Source organism: Sodiomyces alkalinus (assembly GCF_003711515.1).
Source record: "Sodiomyces alkalinus F11 unplaced genomic scaffold SODALscaffold_1, whole genome shotgun sequence".
NCBI lineage: Eukaryota > Fungi > Ascomycota > Sordariomycetes > Glomerellales > Plectosphaerellaceae > Sodiomyces > Sodiomyces alkalinus.
The window spans coordinates 755,596-771,022 of record NW_021167079.1 but is presented as its reverse complement, the minus strand read 5'-3'; the positions used below and the strand labels follow the sequence as shown (position 1 = coordinate 771,022).

Here is a 15,427-nt window from a genome sequence, read left to right as displayed (position 1 = left end):
ACAACGAGCTCCACCAGTTGACCTCGTCTCTTTTTTTCCTTTTTTTCTTCCCCATTTTCTTTTCTTACCCGTGGCAAAGCATCGCAGGGCCGAAGCTCACACACCATCTTCGCTTCCCCTCACACCCTTTTCCTCTCCCGCTCTCCCACCATCAGACGCAGGACGGACGAATTACAGTAGTGTGTTGACGACTCCCATCATCGGTCATCCTCTATGCCGTGTTTGACAAGGCCACTCAGACGCACTGTCAAGATGCAGCTCGACCACAGCTTTCGCAACATCTACTCGCGGGTATACCGCATCATGGGTAAGGAGAAGAAGCAAGACACAAAACGGATCGAGATTGTAAGTTGAGACCCGTGCCTTGCGAATGACGGAACCCTAGAACTAACCCGTTCGTCTCCAGTCAGCACCATTCAATTTCCAGCATGTCAACGCCACACTAGCCGGTATCAGCCCTGAGCAGTAAGTGCTCCCACCCCCCACGCGTTGTGTCATGTCATTTTACTTACAAGGCAATCCCAGGGTCTCCGTCTTGAGGGAACAAGCAGCCGCCAGCCGCATCGGCATCGCGGACCCAGACCCGACAGAACTCGGCTACGCCCACGACGAAGGGTTCGACTCGGACGCCAGCTCGTCCTACTCCCCTCGCTACCGGTCATCCTCCGCCGCCGCCCTGGCCCGCACCTCGATGCTTCCCGAGTTGGAAGACTACGCCTACTACTACAACCGCCGGAGGGCGACCTCCGTTTCCTCCCCGAGGCGGTACACGAGGGGTCCCGGGTCGGTCTCCTCTACGTCGTCTAGGCGGTCCACCGTGTCGCGCCAGTCGGTTCGCCCCGGTTCACCCCTTTTGCCAGCTTCGGCTTCCACTTCGGCATCCCCGCGGCGGCGAACCGGTGTCCGGCAATCCGTTGGGCCAGGGCCCCTTCTGGGGATGTACGCCGCCGCTTCGAACCGGATCTAGATCTAGTTTCGGAGGCTTCGCTTCGACTGAGACACTTGACGTGTTTGTATGATATGATGTTAACTTGATACACTGATGGAAAGCGCCGGAGCAGGATTGGGACGGACGGGACGGGACGGTTCTGGGGATGGTTTTGGGTTTCACGCAGCAAAAGTCATGTGCTTGAAGGGAAATCAGAGGACACACAGGGCGCTGGCGTTTGGATGGCAAATAGGGGATACTATAGACTGCGGGAGAGAGCATCGGGTTTCTGGCGTTGCTTTTGATTTCGCATTTGGAGTCTGGGCATGCATAGATAAATAGGCGTTACTTAGACATGGGCAGGGCCCCGGGATGACCAGCAAGGCGCAGGCCAGGCGCGAGGTCGAGGTCGTGAACCCGCCGCACACGGCCACCGCCAAGTAATAATACAATTTGAAAGCGTTTGAGTTTCTCGAGTGCCAGCCCGGACGGCTTGAAGGTGGCCTGCGAAGGTTAAATGCTCCACGATCTTGGTCCAGAAACCCAGCGCAAAGTTCGACATCATGCAGTGCGTCGACAAACAGACAGTATGACATTGTCTTGGCCAAAGCCATCCAGGATTTAAGTAGTGTCGTCAGAACGGCCTCGGTAACGAGGGAGCCTGGCGAGAGAGCGATTGAAAAAGCAGCTTCGTACCCTGGTATTGCAATACCGTCCGACAATTTCAGATCATACGGTCCCTCCGGAGTTGATGAAGAGAGGAGGGGGCTCGACTGTACAATCCTGTGGCCCATTTGGCGCTTCGGCCAGCGCTTTGACGGGGTTGCCCTGGTGGCTTGTTGCTGTTCTGACGTCCCAATGGAGATGCTGGCAATCTGCAGTCGGGTTTCGGTGCTCATCACTACTCGGCACTTCGGCCGGTCCATATCTGTTCTGCATCCTTCCAGAAGTAGTAGACTGCTGAGTTCAAGTGCAAAATAAAATAGGGATCCTATAAAATACGGTACGGAGATGTGACTGAAGTTGGATGAACAATATCTGCCTCGATGACTAAGAGACAGATCGCGGCCAGTGGGTCGCAAGTACAGTACCTATTTCGGCAGATCGACACCGACAATGGTCGCATGGGAGGAACCGCCCCGAGATCCATTCGTCATGCTTCACATGCCGTCATATCCCGTATATTTCTTCCTCCATCCCTCACCACGTGCCAAATTACGTTACAGAGTAAGGTAATTACCTACTCCCACTTCGCAATTACCTAGTGCATAGTCCCTGAAATCCGGGTGACAAGAATGCCGTTATGCTAGCGTGAAGTGCCGGCCACGGGTCGCAACGGCGGGTGTTTACAACGATGAAAGAGAGCGAAATGAAGCCATACCCCATGTGCTATGCCAATTATCGTGATCGACAAAACAAACTCGGAGTCGACAAGAGTTGGGGCCCCAGAAAACAAAACCGATCGATCTTGATGGCGGACGGGGAAAGGGACGGGGACCGGAAGGGCCGGCAACTCATGGGGGGCGAAATAAACCAAGCGGACGTCGGGAAAACCTAGAATGCCGCTCCGTTGTCTCCGTTGTCTCCGTCTTCTCCGTTTACTCCGGTGACTAATATTGATATTCGGGCATGAGCATACATAATAATACTCCGTATTCACAAGAAGTGTCGCGGTTTATTTTCGTGGTGCCGTGTCGGGGTCCATGTGACTCTCTGTGACTCTACAACGTACTGAGCGTGGGAGGGAGGAGTGGGGCCTTCTGAAGAGGATTGGTAAGCCCCAAATTTCCAGGGCGGACGTGTAAGTACCTATACCTACGGTGTTATGGCACTGGTCGCGAGGCCTCGGTCTGTTTGTTAGAGGAAGATTATGCGTGTGAATTCAACATCTCAAGCACTTCATGACCAGACCCTGATATCTGGGTTCAAGCCAACGGATTTGATTGCAAGAGCCGCCTCAGGAGGGCACACACATTACCGTTGTATGCCCTCTGGACCGGGGACTTCGTGATTTATGCCCCCGGCAAGGAGAGAACGGCACGATAAATTACGGGCGGCGTGTCGCTCGGACCTAGCGAACCTTCGAGAAGCTCGCGCAGAGATTGTCAATCTGGAATCGTGTAATCGGCGATACCTACTTAATCTCTCGTGTGGGTTCTATTTCTGACTTGTGTTGACGACAGTACGGGGTAGGTAGCATGGTAGACCTCGGTTGAATATCTGGAGTTCAAAGGATCTGCCGATTGTCACGTCGCGATGTGCAGAGTAGGAAGTATCTCAATAAGAGGAAGCACCTCCAGCGAGGGAGCCAAAATTTTGGTAACCGGCTCCAAGAGCACGGTACCGATACTGGCTGGGGTTGTCTCCTTTGCTCCATTCCGGCATCCTTCCCACTGACAGTCACTGATAGCCCATTGGTCCGGTCTACTTCCCAGCCCGACGGGTGGGTTTCGGCCAGGCTAGAGCCCCTCAGCCAACGTCACAGGATGCAACACCATTCCCTACCAGGAATGGCGTGGCCGTTCGGCAGCTGCTCCCCGGCATTTTAGATGGGGACCGTCGCGTGAATTCCCTATGCGGGTGTGCCATCCCAGTTATGGTCATAGCCTACAGTCGGACGGATACAACGTACGAGTTTGACGTCGTCATCCATCTGACTCCCCATTGTAGCCTAGCATTGCTAGAGCCAGGTACCTATCCGTACTGAGAACCTTAACACCGAGCTGCCTCGGGTTGGATGACAGGACAGCGGGGTAGGTAATTGATAAGAAGAGGTGCAGTAATTGCGCGGTACCAGTACCGTGGAGGGGCCACGCTGCTGATGACACGCGGGGCAGCTTGATGAAGGAACGCTTTAACGCAGCCACTCTTGTTTTGCATATGGCATCGGGTCAAGTCGGGCCACGTCGCATGGGTTTGAAAAAGGCGCACAGTGATGAAGCTGGTAACGTGGTAGAGCTCGAGAAAAGAAAACGCATCGATGGTTACAACTCGCACATTTTGCCGATATTTATTTGTTTTGTTAGCCGTTCGTATCTCGGCTATTGGGAGCCGTAATCTGGAAAAGCAAAAGCAAAAGCGAAAAAGAAAAAAAAAAGAGAAAAAAAAAAGAGAAGAAGAAGAGGAAGAAGAAACAGATCGACTCGATGAAGGTACCAATTCACCTCGGAAAAAGCAAAGTCGAGTGGAGATGATTTGACTAATTAGAAAGAACTATGGAGTACTTGAAATGAGAGGAGTCTAATATGGAGGAAAAGGTACACGTACTTTAGTTTAATGTAGTGTTTAATTCGTACCTACTGACTGCGAGGGAAGTTCCGGGTCCACCCATGTATTGGTCTGTGACCTTTCCGGGTCCACGCAAAAAATTTCCCCTGGACCGGGAAGGAGCCCACCATGTACCACGAGTCAACGACTCGTTCCTTCCCTCCCGGGATCGATCCCGCTGCCTCGAGCCTTCCCTCTCTGAAGTTGTTGCTCATTCCTGCAGATATCTCCCCCCGAACATTTGCTTAGATTTTCTTTCTCCCTTCCATTGTTCATATCCCAGCATTTCCTCCACTTACCTTGCATTTCCCCTTCCCCTTTCCCCCCTTCTTTAGACTCATCACAGTCGTTCTTCCAACATAATCCGGTATCAATACCCTTTTTTCGAGATCGCGCGTTTGTTTGACGGCTTCGGGGCTGTCAGATGAACCTGCATTCGCTAATATTTCCCCCGTTCCCCGTAAGTCGCACCCACTCTTCCCTCGCATCTTATGATGATCGGGTGTCGTCAGATCATTTTGGCGGCGAAAACACACCACCTCTGGACTGTCCATTGTCGCCGTGCAATTCTCCCTTATCCACCTATTACAGACAACTGAGACTGACTATGTCCTCTCAGCCCCCTTCTCGTCCACCCGCCTAAATGCCCACCATCTTCTCCAACCTTCACCAGGCACTCTTCCGACAAGGAATTGCAAAGTCTCTAGGCCACGGTTACGCCCAGTCTCTCGTCGCTGTCACCCACCCGCATAACCTCAACGCCCAGAACCGACCTTCATTTGCCCGTCGCCACTCCACCCGCTTCGGCCGCTTCCAGTCTCTCCAACAGTTCCAGTCTGCCTTCAGCACCGACAAGACCGCCACCAACCTCTCGCTTGATCTTCGCAGCGAGAGGAATCTTGCCAAACATGGAGGGCTAGATGCCTACTTCGAGCACCTGCAGAAGAAGCAGGCTGCTGGCGAAGACGTAGAGAAGGAATGGACCCAGTTCGAGTTCCAGCGCCAGATCGAGTGGAAGCCGACTCCCGCTTCTGTCCTCACCAGCGATCTTGGCGGGCACCATGAGCTTCCGACAGAGAACAAGGCAGTCACCCAGGATGGAAGGGCGTCGCCGACCCCTTCGGCTGTTCCGACGGATGCCCAGGCTGCCCTGGCCCACATCGACGCCGCTCTTGAAAAGGAGCTCGAGGCGAGGAACTTTCAGCAGGCCTTGGAAGAGGCCCTCGAAGAGTCCCTTCGCTCTGGCACACCCATTGATCCCGTTGTTCTCTCTCGGACGCTGACGCCCGAAGCTGAACGATCTCGTAGCCCCGCCAACGTAGCCCGATCCGTCACCCCGCCTACTCTCGCCCGGCAGTCGCAGGCCTACGCCGATCATCTCCTCAAGCTTGCCGAGAATGGCCGCTGGGCGGAGATTCCGGCTGTGTTCGAGGCCATGTTGGTGGCTGGCGTCCGGCCTGCTGCCGGCGCATACAACGCGCTGCTCATGGCTCGGATCCAGCTTTGCGCCGACAGAAACGAGATCGTCACCAATATTCGCGATGTATACACCCACATGCTCCGCCAGAAGACCGCCCCCGACAGCGATACGTACAATATCCTCGTCGGCTTGCTCGCTTCGCGCTCTCTCGAGGTTGCCGCCTTGAAGAGGGATCTTGAGGCCAAGCGGGTCCGATTCGGCGGCATGGACGAACCTGGCAAGTTCATGCTCGCCTCGCACGAGTATGACTATGCCATCCTCTCCGAGGACGATCCCCTCGCCTGGGCCATGAAGATCTTCGAGAACTCGGTGTCCTCGTATCGCGCCGCCTACACGGCCGAGTCGTACACCCAGCTGATCACGGCCTGCGCCCGCGCTGGCCGTCCCTCCGACATGCTACGCCTCTACGAGCACATGGAGCTCAACCGGGTGACCCCCTACGCCGCCATCTTCCCCGCCATGATCACGTCATTCGCCGCCTGCGGTGATCTGATCAGCGCTGTGGAGTGCTACGACGAGTACCGCTCCCTCGCCATTACTCATGACAGCGGCGAGGAGTCCATCATGGACCGCCTGGACTCGGAAGTCTACGCAGCTGTCATCGGCGCCTATGTCATCTGTGACAAGGTGGAGGGTGCCATGAAGTTTTACGAGAAGATCGTCAATGAGTACGGCGCTCGTGCCGCCGACATCAAGGATGCCCTCATCAGCGCCGGCTTCGTCAAGGCTTTCGTCGACCGAGGCATCTTCCAAGACGCCCTGCAGTGGGCCCAGATCATCGAGGCGGCCAGCGACGCCCGGGTAACCGCCATGAACACCGTCGCCACTGGTGCCGCCGACCATGGCGATAAGCTCACGGCCATCGCTGCCTTTGCCAACGTCCCTACCGACGCTTCTCAGGTTGCCACCTCTGCCATGGCTTTGGTGGCCCTGAGTGTCCGGGAGGGCGATGTGGCCTCGGCTGCGAGGTACTGGCACGTTCTCGCTAGTCCCGATATGCAGGTTACGCCCGCTTTCATCGAGCCCACCGCCATGTTTGCCGTCGCCATGATCGGCTCCGGGCAGGTCGCCGAGGGCTTGGCGCAGTCCGAGGCCATGTTCCAGCGCATCCGCGCCGCGAGCCCGGACAGCGGTGACTGGATCGAGGAAGGCATCGAGTTCATCAACCGATACATGGTCTCCCGGGGCATTACCGATCCGCGCGAAATGGCCTCGCAGGTGTCCAGCGTGCCCCAGGCCTCGTTTGCCAACTCCCCGTTCACGCCGTCTGCCACTGTCTCTAGCTTTGAGGACACGTTCGACCCGTACGCGCACACCACCGATTTCAAGGGTTCGTCTATGATTTCGGACGAACTCGAGGGCAGCCATGGCCGTAAGGGTCCTCGTCTCAACGAGGCCCTGACACGGTTCCGGAACATGCGCCGCACTGGCCGTCATCCCCGGTACATCACCTACGCCAAGCTCATCTCAGCGGCAGCCCGTGAGAACAAGATGGATCTGTGCCATGAGATTCTGGCCATGGCTCGCACTGATGTGCCCCTACTGCCTCAGTATGCCATCGTCTGTTACGGCTGGTCCTCGATCCTCGACGCCATGGTCGGGGCCTGCCTGACCACGGGCGACCGCCATATGGCCGAGCAGTTCCACCAGGAACTTTTCGCCATGGGCTCGGCCCCTTCGGCCAACACTTTCGGTCTGTACATCACCACCCTAAAGGAGTCCACGAAGACCTTCGACGAAGCGACCGAGGCGGTCAAGATCTTCCACCGCGCCAAGGCTGAAGGAGTCGAGCCCAGCTCGTTCCTGTACAACGCGCTGATTGGCAAGCTCGGCAAGGCTCGCCGCATCGACGACTGCCTGTTCTACTTTGCCGAAATGCGGGCTCTGGACATCAAGCCCACGTCGGTCACGTACGGGACCATCGTCAACGCGCTCTGCCGTGTCAGCGATGAGAAGTTCGCGGAGCAGCTCTTCGACGAGATGGAGGCGATGCCCAACTACAAGGCGCGGCCGGCCCCCTACAACAGTATGATGCAGTTCTTCCTGACCACCAAGCGCGACAAGAGCAAAGTCTTGGACTACTACGGCCGCATGAAGGCGCGCGGCATTTCGCCGACGGCCCACACCTACAAGCTTCTCGTCGACACGCACGCCACCCTGGAACCGGTCGACCTCGCGGCGGCCGAGTCGGTACTGGAGGAGATTCGGGCCTCGGGACAGAAACCCGAGCCGGTGCATTACGCGTCGCTGATCCACGCGAAGGGCTGCGTGCTCCACGACTTGGAGGGCGCCCGGAAGGTGTTCGACTCTGTCATGCGGGACCACGCGGTTCCGGCGCATTCCAGCCTATTTCAGGCGCTGTTCGAGGCCATGGTCGCGAACCACCGTGTGGCGGAAACGGAGCCGGTGCTGGGCCTGATGCGCCGTCGCGGTATCGAGCTGACTCCGTACATCGCCAACACGCTGATTCACGGCTGGGCGGCGGAGAAGAACATTGACCGGGCCTATGCGATCTACAATGCCGTCGGCATGCACAAGCGCGAGCCTAGTACGTACGAGGCCATGACGCGGGCCTTCCTTGCTACGGGGGAGCGTGAGAAAGCCAAGGCCATCGTGGGCGAGATGCTCTCCCGGGGCTACCCCAGCGCCGTGGTTAACAAGGTGCTCGAGCTCCTGGGGGGCGGCGGCGGCGGAGACGATGTCATTGCCATGGCTTGAATGGCGGCTATACGTACCTCGGCCGGCCTCCTCAGTTGACTTTTCTTGAGCTGGCACTGCTGGGTCACCAGCAAAGCTCTACCAGATTTGTTTTTTCGACCGCATTTCCTTTGTTTTGGCCCTCGTCTGCCATATTTGATACCCCATGAGTAGAGTGTTTCAGCGGACCGCATAAAAGGGAGGCAAAGATTTCGGGGTGTCTTTTCTTGGCACGATGAGTGGCATGTTTGGTTTTTCTTTTCCATTATACTTTTTTTCTATTTTGCACAGAGCGCAGCGAAGGCGTCTGTCAGACGTATTTTGCTTCTCCTTTTCTGTTTTCCTTTTTTCCTTTTTTCCTTTTTTCCTTTTTTCCTTGTGTTACATATTGCGGGCTCTGTTTACCGCACTGGTGGTATTGGTTCGGCGTTTTGGCACTAAAAGACAAACAAAAGACATGGTTTTGGGGTGGCCGGGTATTTCGAAGAATGATATTGCTGGGGATTGAAAAAGGAATCTGATAGACACATCCCCACTACGCATTGGCGAGGGGCCTCGGAAGTAGGGCGCGAAGCATACAGAGGATCAATCAGTTCAAGGAAAGGAAATAGTTACGCGGGACCAGGGGAGACGCTATTCGGATTTCACCTAGACATGACAAGGCTGATGTTTGATCCTATTTGCTTGGTAATATACCGATGAGACTCGTCATACACTTTGTTGAACTTGAACCTTTCCCATCTCGAGTTGAAGAATCTGAACGTTTCCTATCTTGAGTTGATGAACTATGCGATTCACTTGCTGTCTCTCACAGCGCCTACCATGATGAGTGCTCGCAGTGAGCGGACATACAACAACCAGCGGGTTTAGCTCAGTTGGGAGAGCGTAGCACTGAAGATTCGCAGAGGTTCTCCACTGGAATCAGAATATGCTAAGGTCGTGTGTTCGATCCACACAAACCGCAGTTCTTTTTTTCTTTTGGTTCTTTTTTGTGGCCTTTTGAAATTTTGCCCGCTTCGCACGTGGGTCGCGAGGCGTCGTCGGTGAATAATGGGAAGTAGAAATTAGTCAGCAACCTTTTGTTACACACTGTCCTGTCTCACTGTGTCTTTAATTACCCCCGCGATGCCCTCCAACAATCTCCCCTGATATTCATGACGGTTTGTTTATCGTGGCCACATCCGTTGCTGCTTCTTCCAAGGTCCAACTTACGATTCTTCACTAGTCGACACCCAACACCAGGGCCCTCTCTTTTCTCTTCGCCATGGTCCTCTCCACGGATCCGCCTGTTGGGTCATCACCTCCCCCTGTGCAGCCGACAACGGCCGTGTCTGCACCCGGAAAAGTACTCCTCGCAGGAGGTTACCTGGTGCTGGACCGCGGGTACACTGGACTCGTTTTCGGGCTGAGTGCGCGCATCAGCGTTATCGCGGCTCCCATCACCACGGAACCGGGCGTCCACCTGGCTGAGATTGTGGTGCAGAGCCCGCAGTTCATCGACGCGACGTGGCGGTATGGCTTTCACTTGGCCGAGCAGGAGGGCGGCATAACCGTGACACAGCTGCACGTGTACGTATACCGTTGCTGTCATTGATTTCACTTCACATGCTCTCGGTATTCTTGACCCGTACTCACAAACTCTCACCAGTGGCTCCAAGATTTCACGCAACCCCTTCGTCGAGACAACCCTCACATACGCGCTCACCTACATCCACCACGTGAGCCGCGACGACCAAACCCACAGCCTGGCCTCGACTCAGCTCACCATCCTCGCCGACAACGATTACTACTCCCTCCCGTCCACCGCCACCCGCTCTACATCCGACGAACCCGCCGCCCCGAAAGGCCGTTTCGCCCGCTACCCGCACACCCTCTCCGAAGCCCACAAGACGGGCCTCGGCTCCTCCGCCGCCCTCGTCACCTCGCTCACCGCCGCCCTCCTCTCGCACTACCTCCCGACTTTGCTCTTCGACCCGGCCAGCGCGGCGGGGGAGCAGACGCTCCACAACCTCGCGCAGTCGGCCCACTGCGCCGCGCAGGGCAAGGTAGGGTCCGGGTTCGACGTCGCGGCCGCCGTGTTCGGGTCGTGTCGCTACCGCCGGTTTTCCCCCTCGCTGCTCTCCGACCTCCCTGCGCCCGGGTCTGCGGGGTTTGCGGCTGCGCTGGCGCGGCGGGTGGATGGCCATAAGGGGTGGGATACGGAGGTGAGGAAGGAGGGGGCGGTGATGCCGAAGGGGGTGGTGCTGCGCATGTGCGATGTGGATTGCGGGAGCCAGACGGTGGGGATGGTGAAGAAGGTCCTTGCGTGGCGGGCGGCGGAAGGGGAGGGGAGCAAGAAGCTGTGGGATGCGCTGCAAGAGAGGAATGAGGCTTTGGCGGACGTGTTGGGGAGGGGGGACACGGGGGAGATTCCGGGGGCTTTGGCTGCGGTGCGGGAGCTTGTGAGGGAGATGGGGACGGCGAGTGGGGTCCCTATCGAGCCGGAGAGCCAGACTGAATTGCTGGACGCCTTGGGGGAGGTGGATGGTGTTTTTGGAGGTGTTGTTCCCGGGGCGGGCGGGTTTGATGCCCTGGCTTTGCTTATGAGGGATGACGAGGAGACGGAGAGACGGGTGGAGGCGTTTCTGGAGGATTGGAGTCGGAAGAAGGACGCTAGGGTAAAGCTTCTTGCCGTCAAGGGTGAGGTGGAAGGTGTGAGGGCAGAAGATTTGAGCGTTTATGCCGGGTGGCTACCATGAGGAGGTATGTGGTGTTGAACTGTTGATCACATTTACATGGGACTATACAGCCGGTGTTGACTGAGATGTATTTCTGTAAACAAACAGAAGGGCATGCATGAAAAGATACCTCAAGAAAGGGCATTATCTTAGTGAGAATCATCCATGTCTTTTTGCCAATATTCACAACTTTTCAACCATGAAATCCGGCCATTTTATCACAAGTCTGTCGGATCCGTAGATCTTTGTACGGTGTGTGCTCGGTGTACCGGGATTGGAGAGTTTGGCCGTGCAGTGCATACACTGTAAAACACTGTGTAGATAAGAATCTTGTGTTATCGCGATAAGATAACCCACGGCCTCGAGCCTTTTTTTTTTTTTCTTCCATAGGGCAAAGTTGAACCCATCACCTGCTGAAGACCAGCACACGACGTCTCTTCCACGACACCCCTCTCCTCACAATGGCGGACGACGGTATGATCCTGAATTTCTCCCTTGGGGATGTTCCACTTAAGCCCCAGGTGAAGAAGATTCAGGGCGGGAAATGGCGGGATCGACTGAAGGCGCAGCGCAACGCCAACAGAGGCAGCGAATCCAACTCGTCCACATCTTCGCCGTCCCTCGACACAAAGTCGGCATCGTATACACCGCGTTCCGGTGGGCAGAACATCGAGGGTCAGTCGGACATCCAGGAGAGGCCGGCAAAGAGACTCCGTGCTGAGCCTCCCAAGCCCTCGGCCTACCAAACTGGCAAGCTGCCTCCGGGTAGCATCGTCATCGGGAAACGCGAAGGCGCCTCTCTGTCACAACCTCACCCTCACCCTCACCAACCGTCTCACCACCCTCGCCCCCCTAATGCCTCTGGTCACGTCACTTCAAGGCTCTTTACTTCCAATCCTACGGCGCGCACCGTCTTCGACGATCAACCCAAAACCGAAGAGGAGGAGCCAGCCGAACCGTCCAATGCCCCCCTCTCCGAAGGGGCGGCGAGTTTCCATGCTCTCGGCATCTCGCGGCGTCTAGCCCAGAAGCTGTCGGGCAAGGTCCAGCTCAAAGCACCGACGGCCATCCAGGCCAAGGCCATCCCGCAACTCATCACCGACGACAGCGACGCCTTCCTACAAGCGCAGACGGGCTCCGGCAAGACGTTGGCATACCTGCTGCCCATCCTGCAACGCATACTTTCCGTGGAGGGCCAGCTGCGCCGTGACTCGGGACTCTTCGCCATCATCATGGCGCCCACGCGCGAGCTCTGTCGCCAGATCGACGTGGTGCTGGCCAAGGTGTTGCCCCCCTGGCTCGTGAGCACCACGGTCATCGGCGGCGAGAGCAAGCACTCGGAGAAGAGCCGGATACGCAAGGGCGTCAACATCCTCATCGCCACGCCGGGCCGTCTGACCGATCACCTGCAGCACACCAAGGCCCTGGACGTCGGGACGGTGCGGTGGTTGGTCCTGGACGAAGGCGACAGGCTCATGGAGATGGGGTTCGAGGACGACCTGCGGGAGATTGTCGCCAAGATTCGCGAGAAGCCGCTCGATGGCAAAACGAAGAACGGCGTCTCCCTCGAGGGCTTGCCGAAGCGCCGCGTCACGGTGCTCTGCTCGGCGACGATGAAGATGGACGTGCAGAAGCTGGGGGAGATCAGTCTCAAGGACGCCGTGCACATCTCGACGTCGGAAGAAGACGAGGCGAAGGGCGAGGGCGGCGAGGGTGATCAGCAGGTCGTCTTCTCCGCGCCCGCGCAGCTGAAGCAGTCGTTCTACATTGTTCCGGCCAAGCTGCGCCTGGTGACGTTGATATCGCTCTTGAAAGCAACATTCCTCCGGCGCGGTTCTGTCATGAAAGCCATCGTCTTCATGTCGTGTGCCGATGCGGTTGATTTTCATTTCGATCTTCTCAAGCAACCTGCATCATCCAATGCCGAAGAGGGCCAGCATTCTACATCCAAACCTTCTTCCTCCTCCTCTTCCTCCTCCTCCTCCTCGACCTCTCCCCCATCTCTCACTGCCAACACCGTCGCCCCGGCCGCCTACGTCTCCTCGTCCGCCAATCCCAACGTCCTGCTCCACAGACTACACGGATCCCTCCCGCAACCCGTCCGCACCGCCACCCTCGGCGCCTATTCCCAATGCAGCGACTCTTGCATCCTGATCACAACGGATATATCGTCCCGAGGTCTCGACGTCCCCTCCGTCGAGCTCGTCATCGAATACGACCCTGCCTTCAGCTCCGACGACCACCTCCACCGGATAGGTCGTACCGCACGAGCCGGCCGACCGGGCAAAGCCGTCCTCTTCCTCCAACCGGGCTGCGAAGAAGGCTACGTCGAGCACCTCGCCTCCAGAGCGGGCGCGTCACACAAGGCGGAATCGTACGAAGGCGTCCTGCACAAGGGCCTCTCGCTGCACATGCCCTTCCCCGTCGCCCACACGGACGCGAAACCGATCGCCGAGGACAGCCGGTCCTTCTCGCAGCGGGCCGAGGCGCTGCAGCTGCACCTGGAGCAGAGGCTCCTCTCGCCCGGCGGGAAGAGCCTGCTCGAGGCCGCGAGGAAGGCGTTCCGGTCCCACGTGCGGGCGTACGCGACGCATGTCAAGGAAGAGAGGAAGTTCTTTGACATGCAGGAGCTGCATCTCGGCCACTTGGCGAAGAGTTATGCCCTGCGCGAGGCCCCGACCGGGGTGGGTAGGGGTGGTGCCAAGGAGGGGAAGAAGGCGGCGTTGAAGGAGGCGGCGAGGAAGAAGCGGAAGCATGGGGATGGGGAGGGTGGCGGCGGCGGCGGCGGTGGTGGTGGTGATAGGTTTGATGCGGAGGATGATGATGATGAGGAGGCTAGAGAGAGGGAGAGGAGGATGAGGATGAAGATGAAGTCGGTTATGGATGCTGCTGGGGAGTTTAATATTGGGTAGACGGTTTGTTTTACGTGGTTATCAGTGTTGTGAGTGAGGTGGGTGTATAAGCGAGCGGAACGAGAGATGACCATTTCTTTCCCCTGAGATGACGCATGGTATCTATTTGCTACCCAGGAATCCATCTGTCCCATCCCCCTAGCCTTATTTCTCGTGATATAGCGGATTATCGTTGCAAGTATAATCACTTACTCCCCCCCCCCCCCCTGAAAGTTCATACTATAACCTCCCGTCTTCTCGTCCTTTACCATCTGAAAGTTATTGGTGCTCAGTCCAAAAGGCTTCAGGATCCCATTCCCCAGCTAAAGGATTTTTCAGAAAAGACGAATGATTAGTGCCACGGATGTCAGGAAGCAGAGGGAGGTAACGTCAAAGAGGGCTCTCTACAACTTGACAACTCACCTCCTTGAGCTTGCCCCACATCTCAGCCGTCTCTGCCTCCTGGGCTGCCTTCGTACGGGGCGGCAGCGTCCTCAGCTGCGTCTTCACGAGCTTCGCATCAGCAGGCGTCAGATTCGGCATCTGCTCGAGCAGCTTGTAGTCCTCCTCGGCACCAGCCAGGTTCGCCCACCCCCCTTCCTCGCTCCGTGCCCTCGCCCTGCGCAGGAGAGCCTTGGCCCGGATCCGGAGTACGTCCTCCCGGCGTTTTTGTCTCGCCGCCTCTTCCGGATCTCCCTCCGTCTCGGGAGGGGCGGTGGCCGCTTTCCCGGCTCCGGCGGAGATGATCTCCTCTTCGACCTCTTCCTCTTCTTCCTTCGCTTTGGCTTTGGCTTTGGCTTTCGCGGCCTCGTCGGCTTGGAGGGCCTCTTCCTTCTCCAGACGGTCCAGGCCGTCGAGGGCCGAGGTGGCGGCCGAGATGGCGTCTTTCCACTGGGCGAGCTTCAGGTGACAGGCGGCGATGTTGGAGCGGAGGACGGCCAGTTCGTAGTCGAGGTAGTTGGGGCAGACGGCGACGGCATCGTCGTATTTGGATATCGCCTGTTCGTACTTGGCGGAGGCGAAGAGGGAGTTGGCTTCGGTTTTGTTGGCGTTGGACTCGGCTACGAGGGTCTGAGTAGGTCAATATAGTCAGTGTAGAGATCATGACGTTTAGAGAAAGAAAGGAAGGAGAGATGACTGAGCTGACAACAGTTGAAGATGGTTCGTATCATGTCGTTGTTGGAGGAATGGGCGCAATTATATCAAGCTGAGTGTTTCCCACGTACCGCTTCTTCTTCGGGAGAGAATTTAATTTGGGCTTCTCCTTCTCTTGATTCCGCATCTTTCTGGTTATCCAGAGAGCTGGGTCTCTTCCCCTCGGTTGGAAAAGTCATTTTGTGTCTAGACCCCCAATGACCACTCCTACACCTTGTGACGCCAGTGACGTTGGGAGCGGATGAGAGAGACGGACGTGGTGTGCGTAGAGTGCAGTGATGAGTAATACAAA

The 15,427-nt window shown here is 57.0% G+C and overlaps 5 protein-coding genes and 1 non-coding gene across 6 annotated transcripts; 5 read left to right on the top strand and 1 right to left on the bottom strand.

The window, feature by feature from the left end:
- Window positions 1-252: 252 nt before the first annotated feature.
- Window positions 253-1,372, top strand: SODALDRAFT_318698 (hypothetical protein; the record flags this gene model as incomplete). The annotated part of the gene is made up of 4 exons (XM_028609392.1): window positions 253-345; window positions 407-465; window positions 526-832; window positions 1,292-1,372. 4 exons carry the CDS (start codon window positions 253-255, stop codon window positions 1,370-1,372), a joined length of 540 nt encoding a protein of 179 aa, XP_028469702.1.
- Window positions 1,373-4,590: 3,218 nt separating this feature from the next.
- On the top strand, window positions 4,591-8,500 carry SODALDRAFT_2601 (pentatricopeptide repeat protein). Its single transcript, XM_028607449.1, has 2 exons — window positions 4,591-4,655; window positions 4,815-8,500. Exon 2 carries the CDS (start codon window positions 4,839-4,841, stop codon window positions 8,391-8,393), a length of 3,555 nt encoding a protein of 1,184 aa, XP_028469701.1. The 5' UTR covers window positions 4,591-4,655; window positions 4,815-4,838; the 3' UTR covers window positions 8,394-8,500.
- A 732-nt stretch (window positions 8,501-9,232) lies between these two features.
- SODALDRAFT_t41 lies at window positions 9,233-9,336 on the top strand. The gene has a single exon. It is a non-coding gene; the product is annotated as a tRNA-Phe (tRNA).
- A 166-nt stretch (window positions 9,337-9,502) lies between these two features.
- Window positions 9,503-11,246, top strand: SODALDRAFT_326077 (phosphomevalonate kinase). Its single transcript, XM_028610079.1, has 2 exons — window positions 9,503-9,941; window positions 10,021-11,246. Exons 1-2 carry the CDS (start codon window positions 9,637-9,639, stop codon window positions 11,108-11,110), a joined length of 1,395 nt encoding a protein of 464 aa, XP_028469700.1. The 5' UTR covers window positions 9,503-9,636; the 3' UTR covers window positions 11,111-11,246.
- A 264-nt stretch (window positions 11,247-11,510) lies between these two features.
- On the top strand, window positions 11,511-14,200 carry SODALDRAFT_326076 (ATP-dependent RNA helicase DBP7). Its single transcript, XM_028610078.1, has one exon. It carries the CDS (start codon window positions 11,551-11,553, stop codon window positions 13,999-14,001), a length of 2,451 nt encoding a protein of 816 aa, XP_028469699.1. The 5' UTR covers window positions 11,511-11,550; the 3' UTR covers window positions 14,002-14,200.
- On the bottom strand, window positions 14,096-15,369 carry SODALDRAFT_2565 (hypothetical protein). The gene is made up of 3 exons (XM_028607440.1): window positions 15,207-15,369; window positions 14,404-15,051; window positions 14,096-14,303 (listed from the first exon to the last, which is right to left on the bottom strand). The coding sequence occupies exons 1-3, from the start codon at window positions 15,312-15,314 to the stop codon at window positions 14,190-14,192; spliced, it is 870 nt and encodes a 289-aa protein (XP_028469698.1). The 5' UTR covers window positions 15,315-15,369; the 3' UTR covers window positions 14,096-14,189.
- Between the last annotated feature and the right edge of the window lie 58 nt (window positions 15,370-15,427).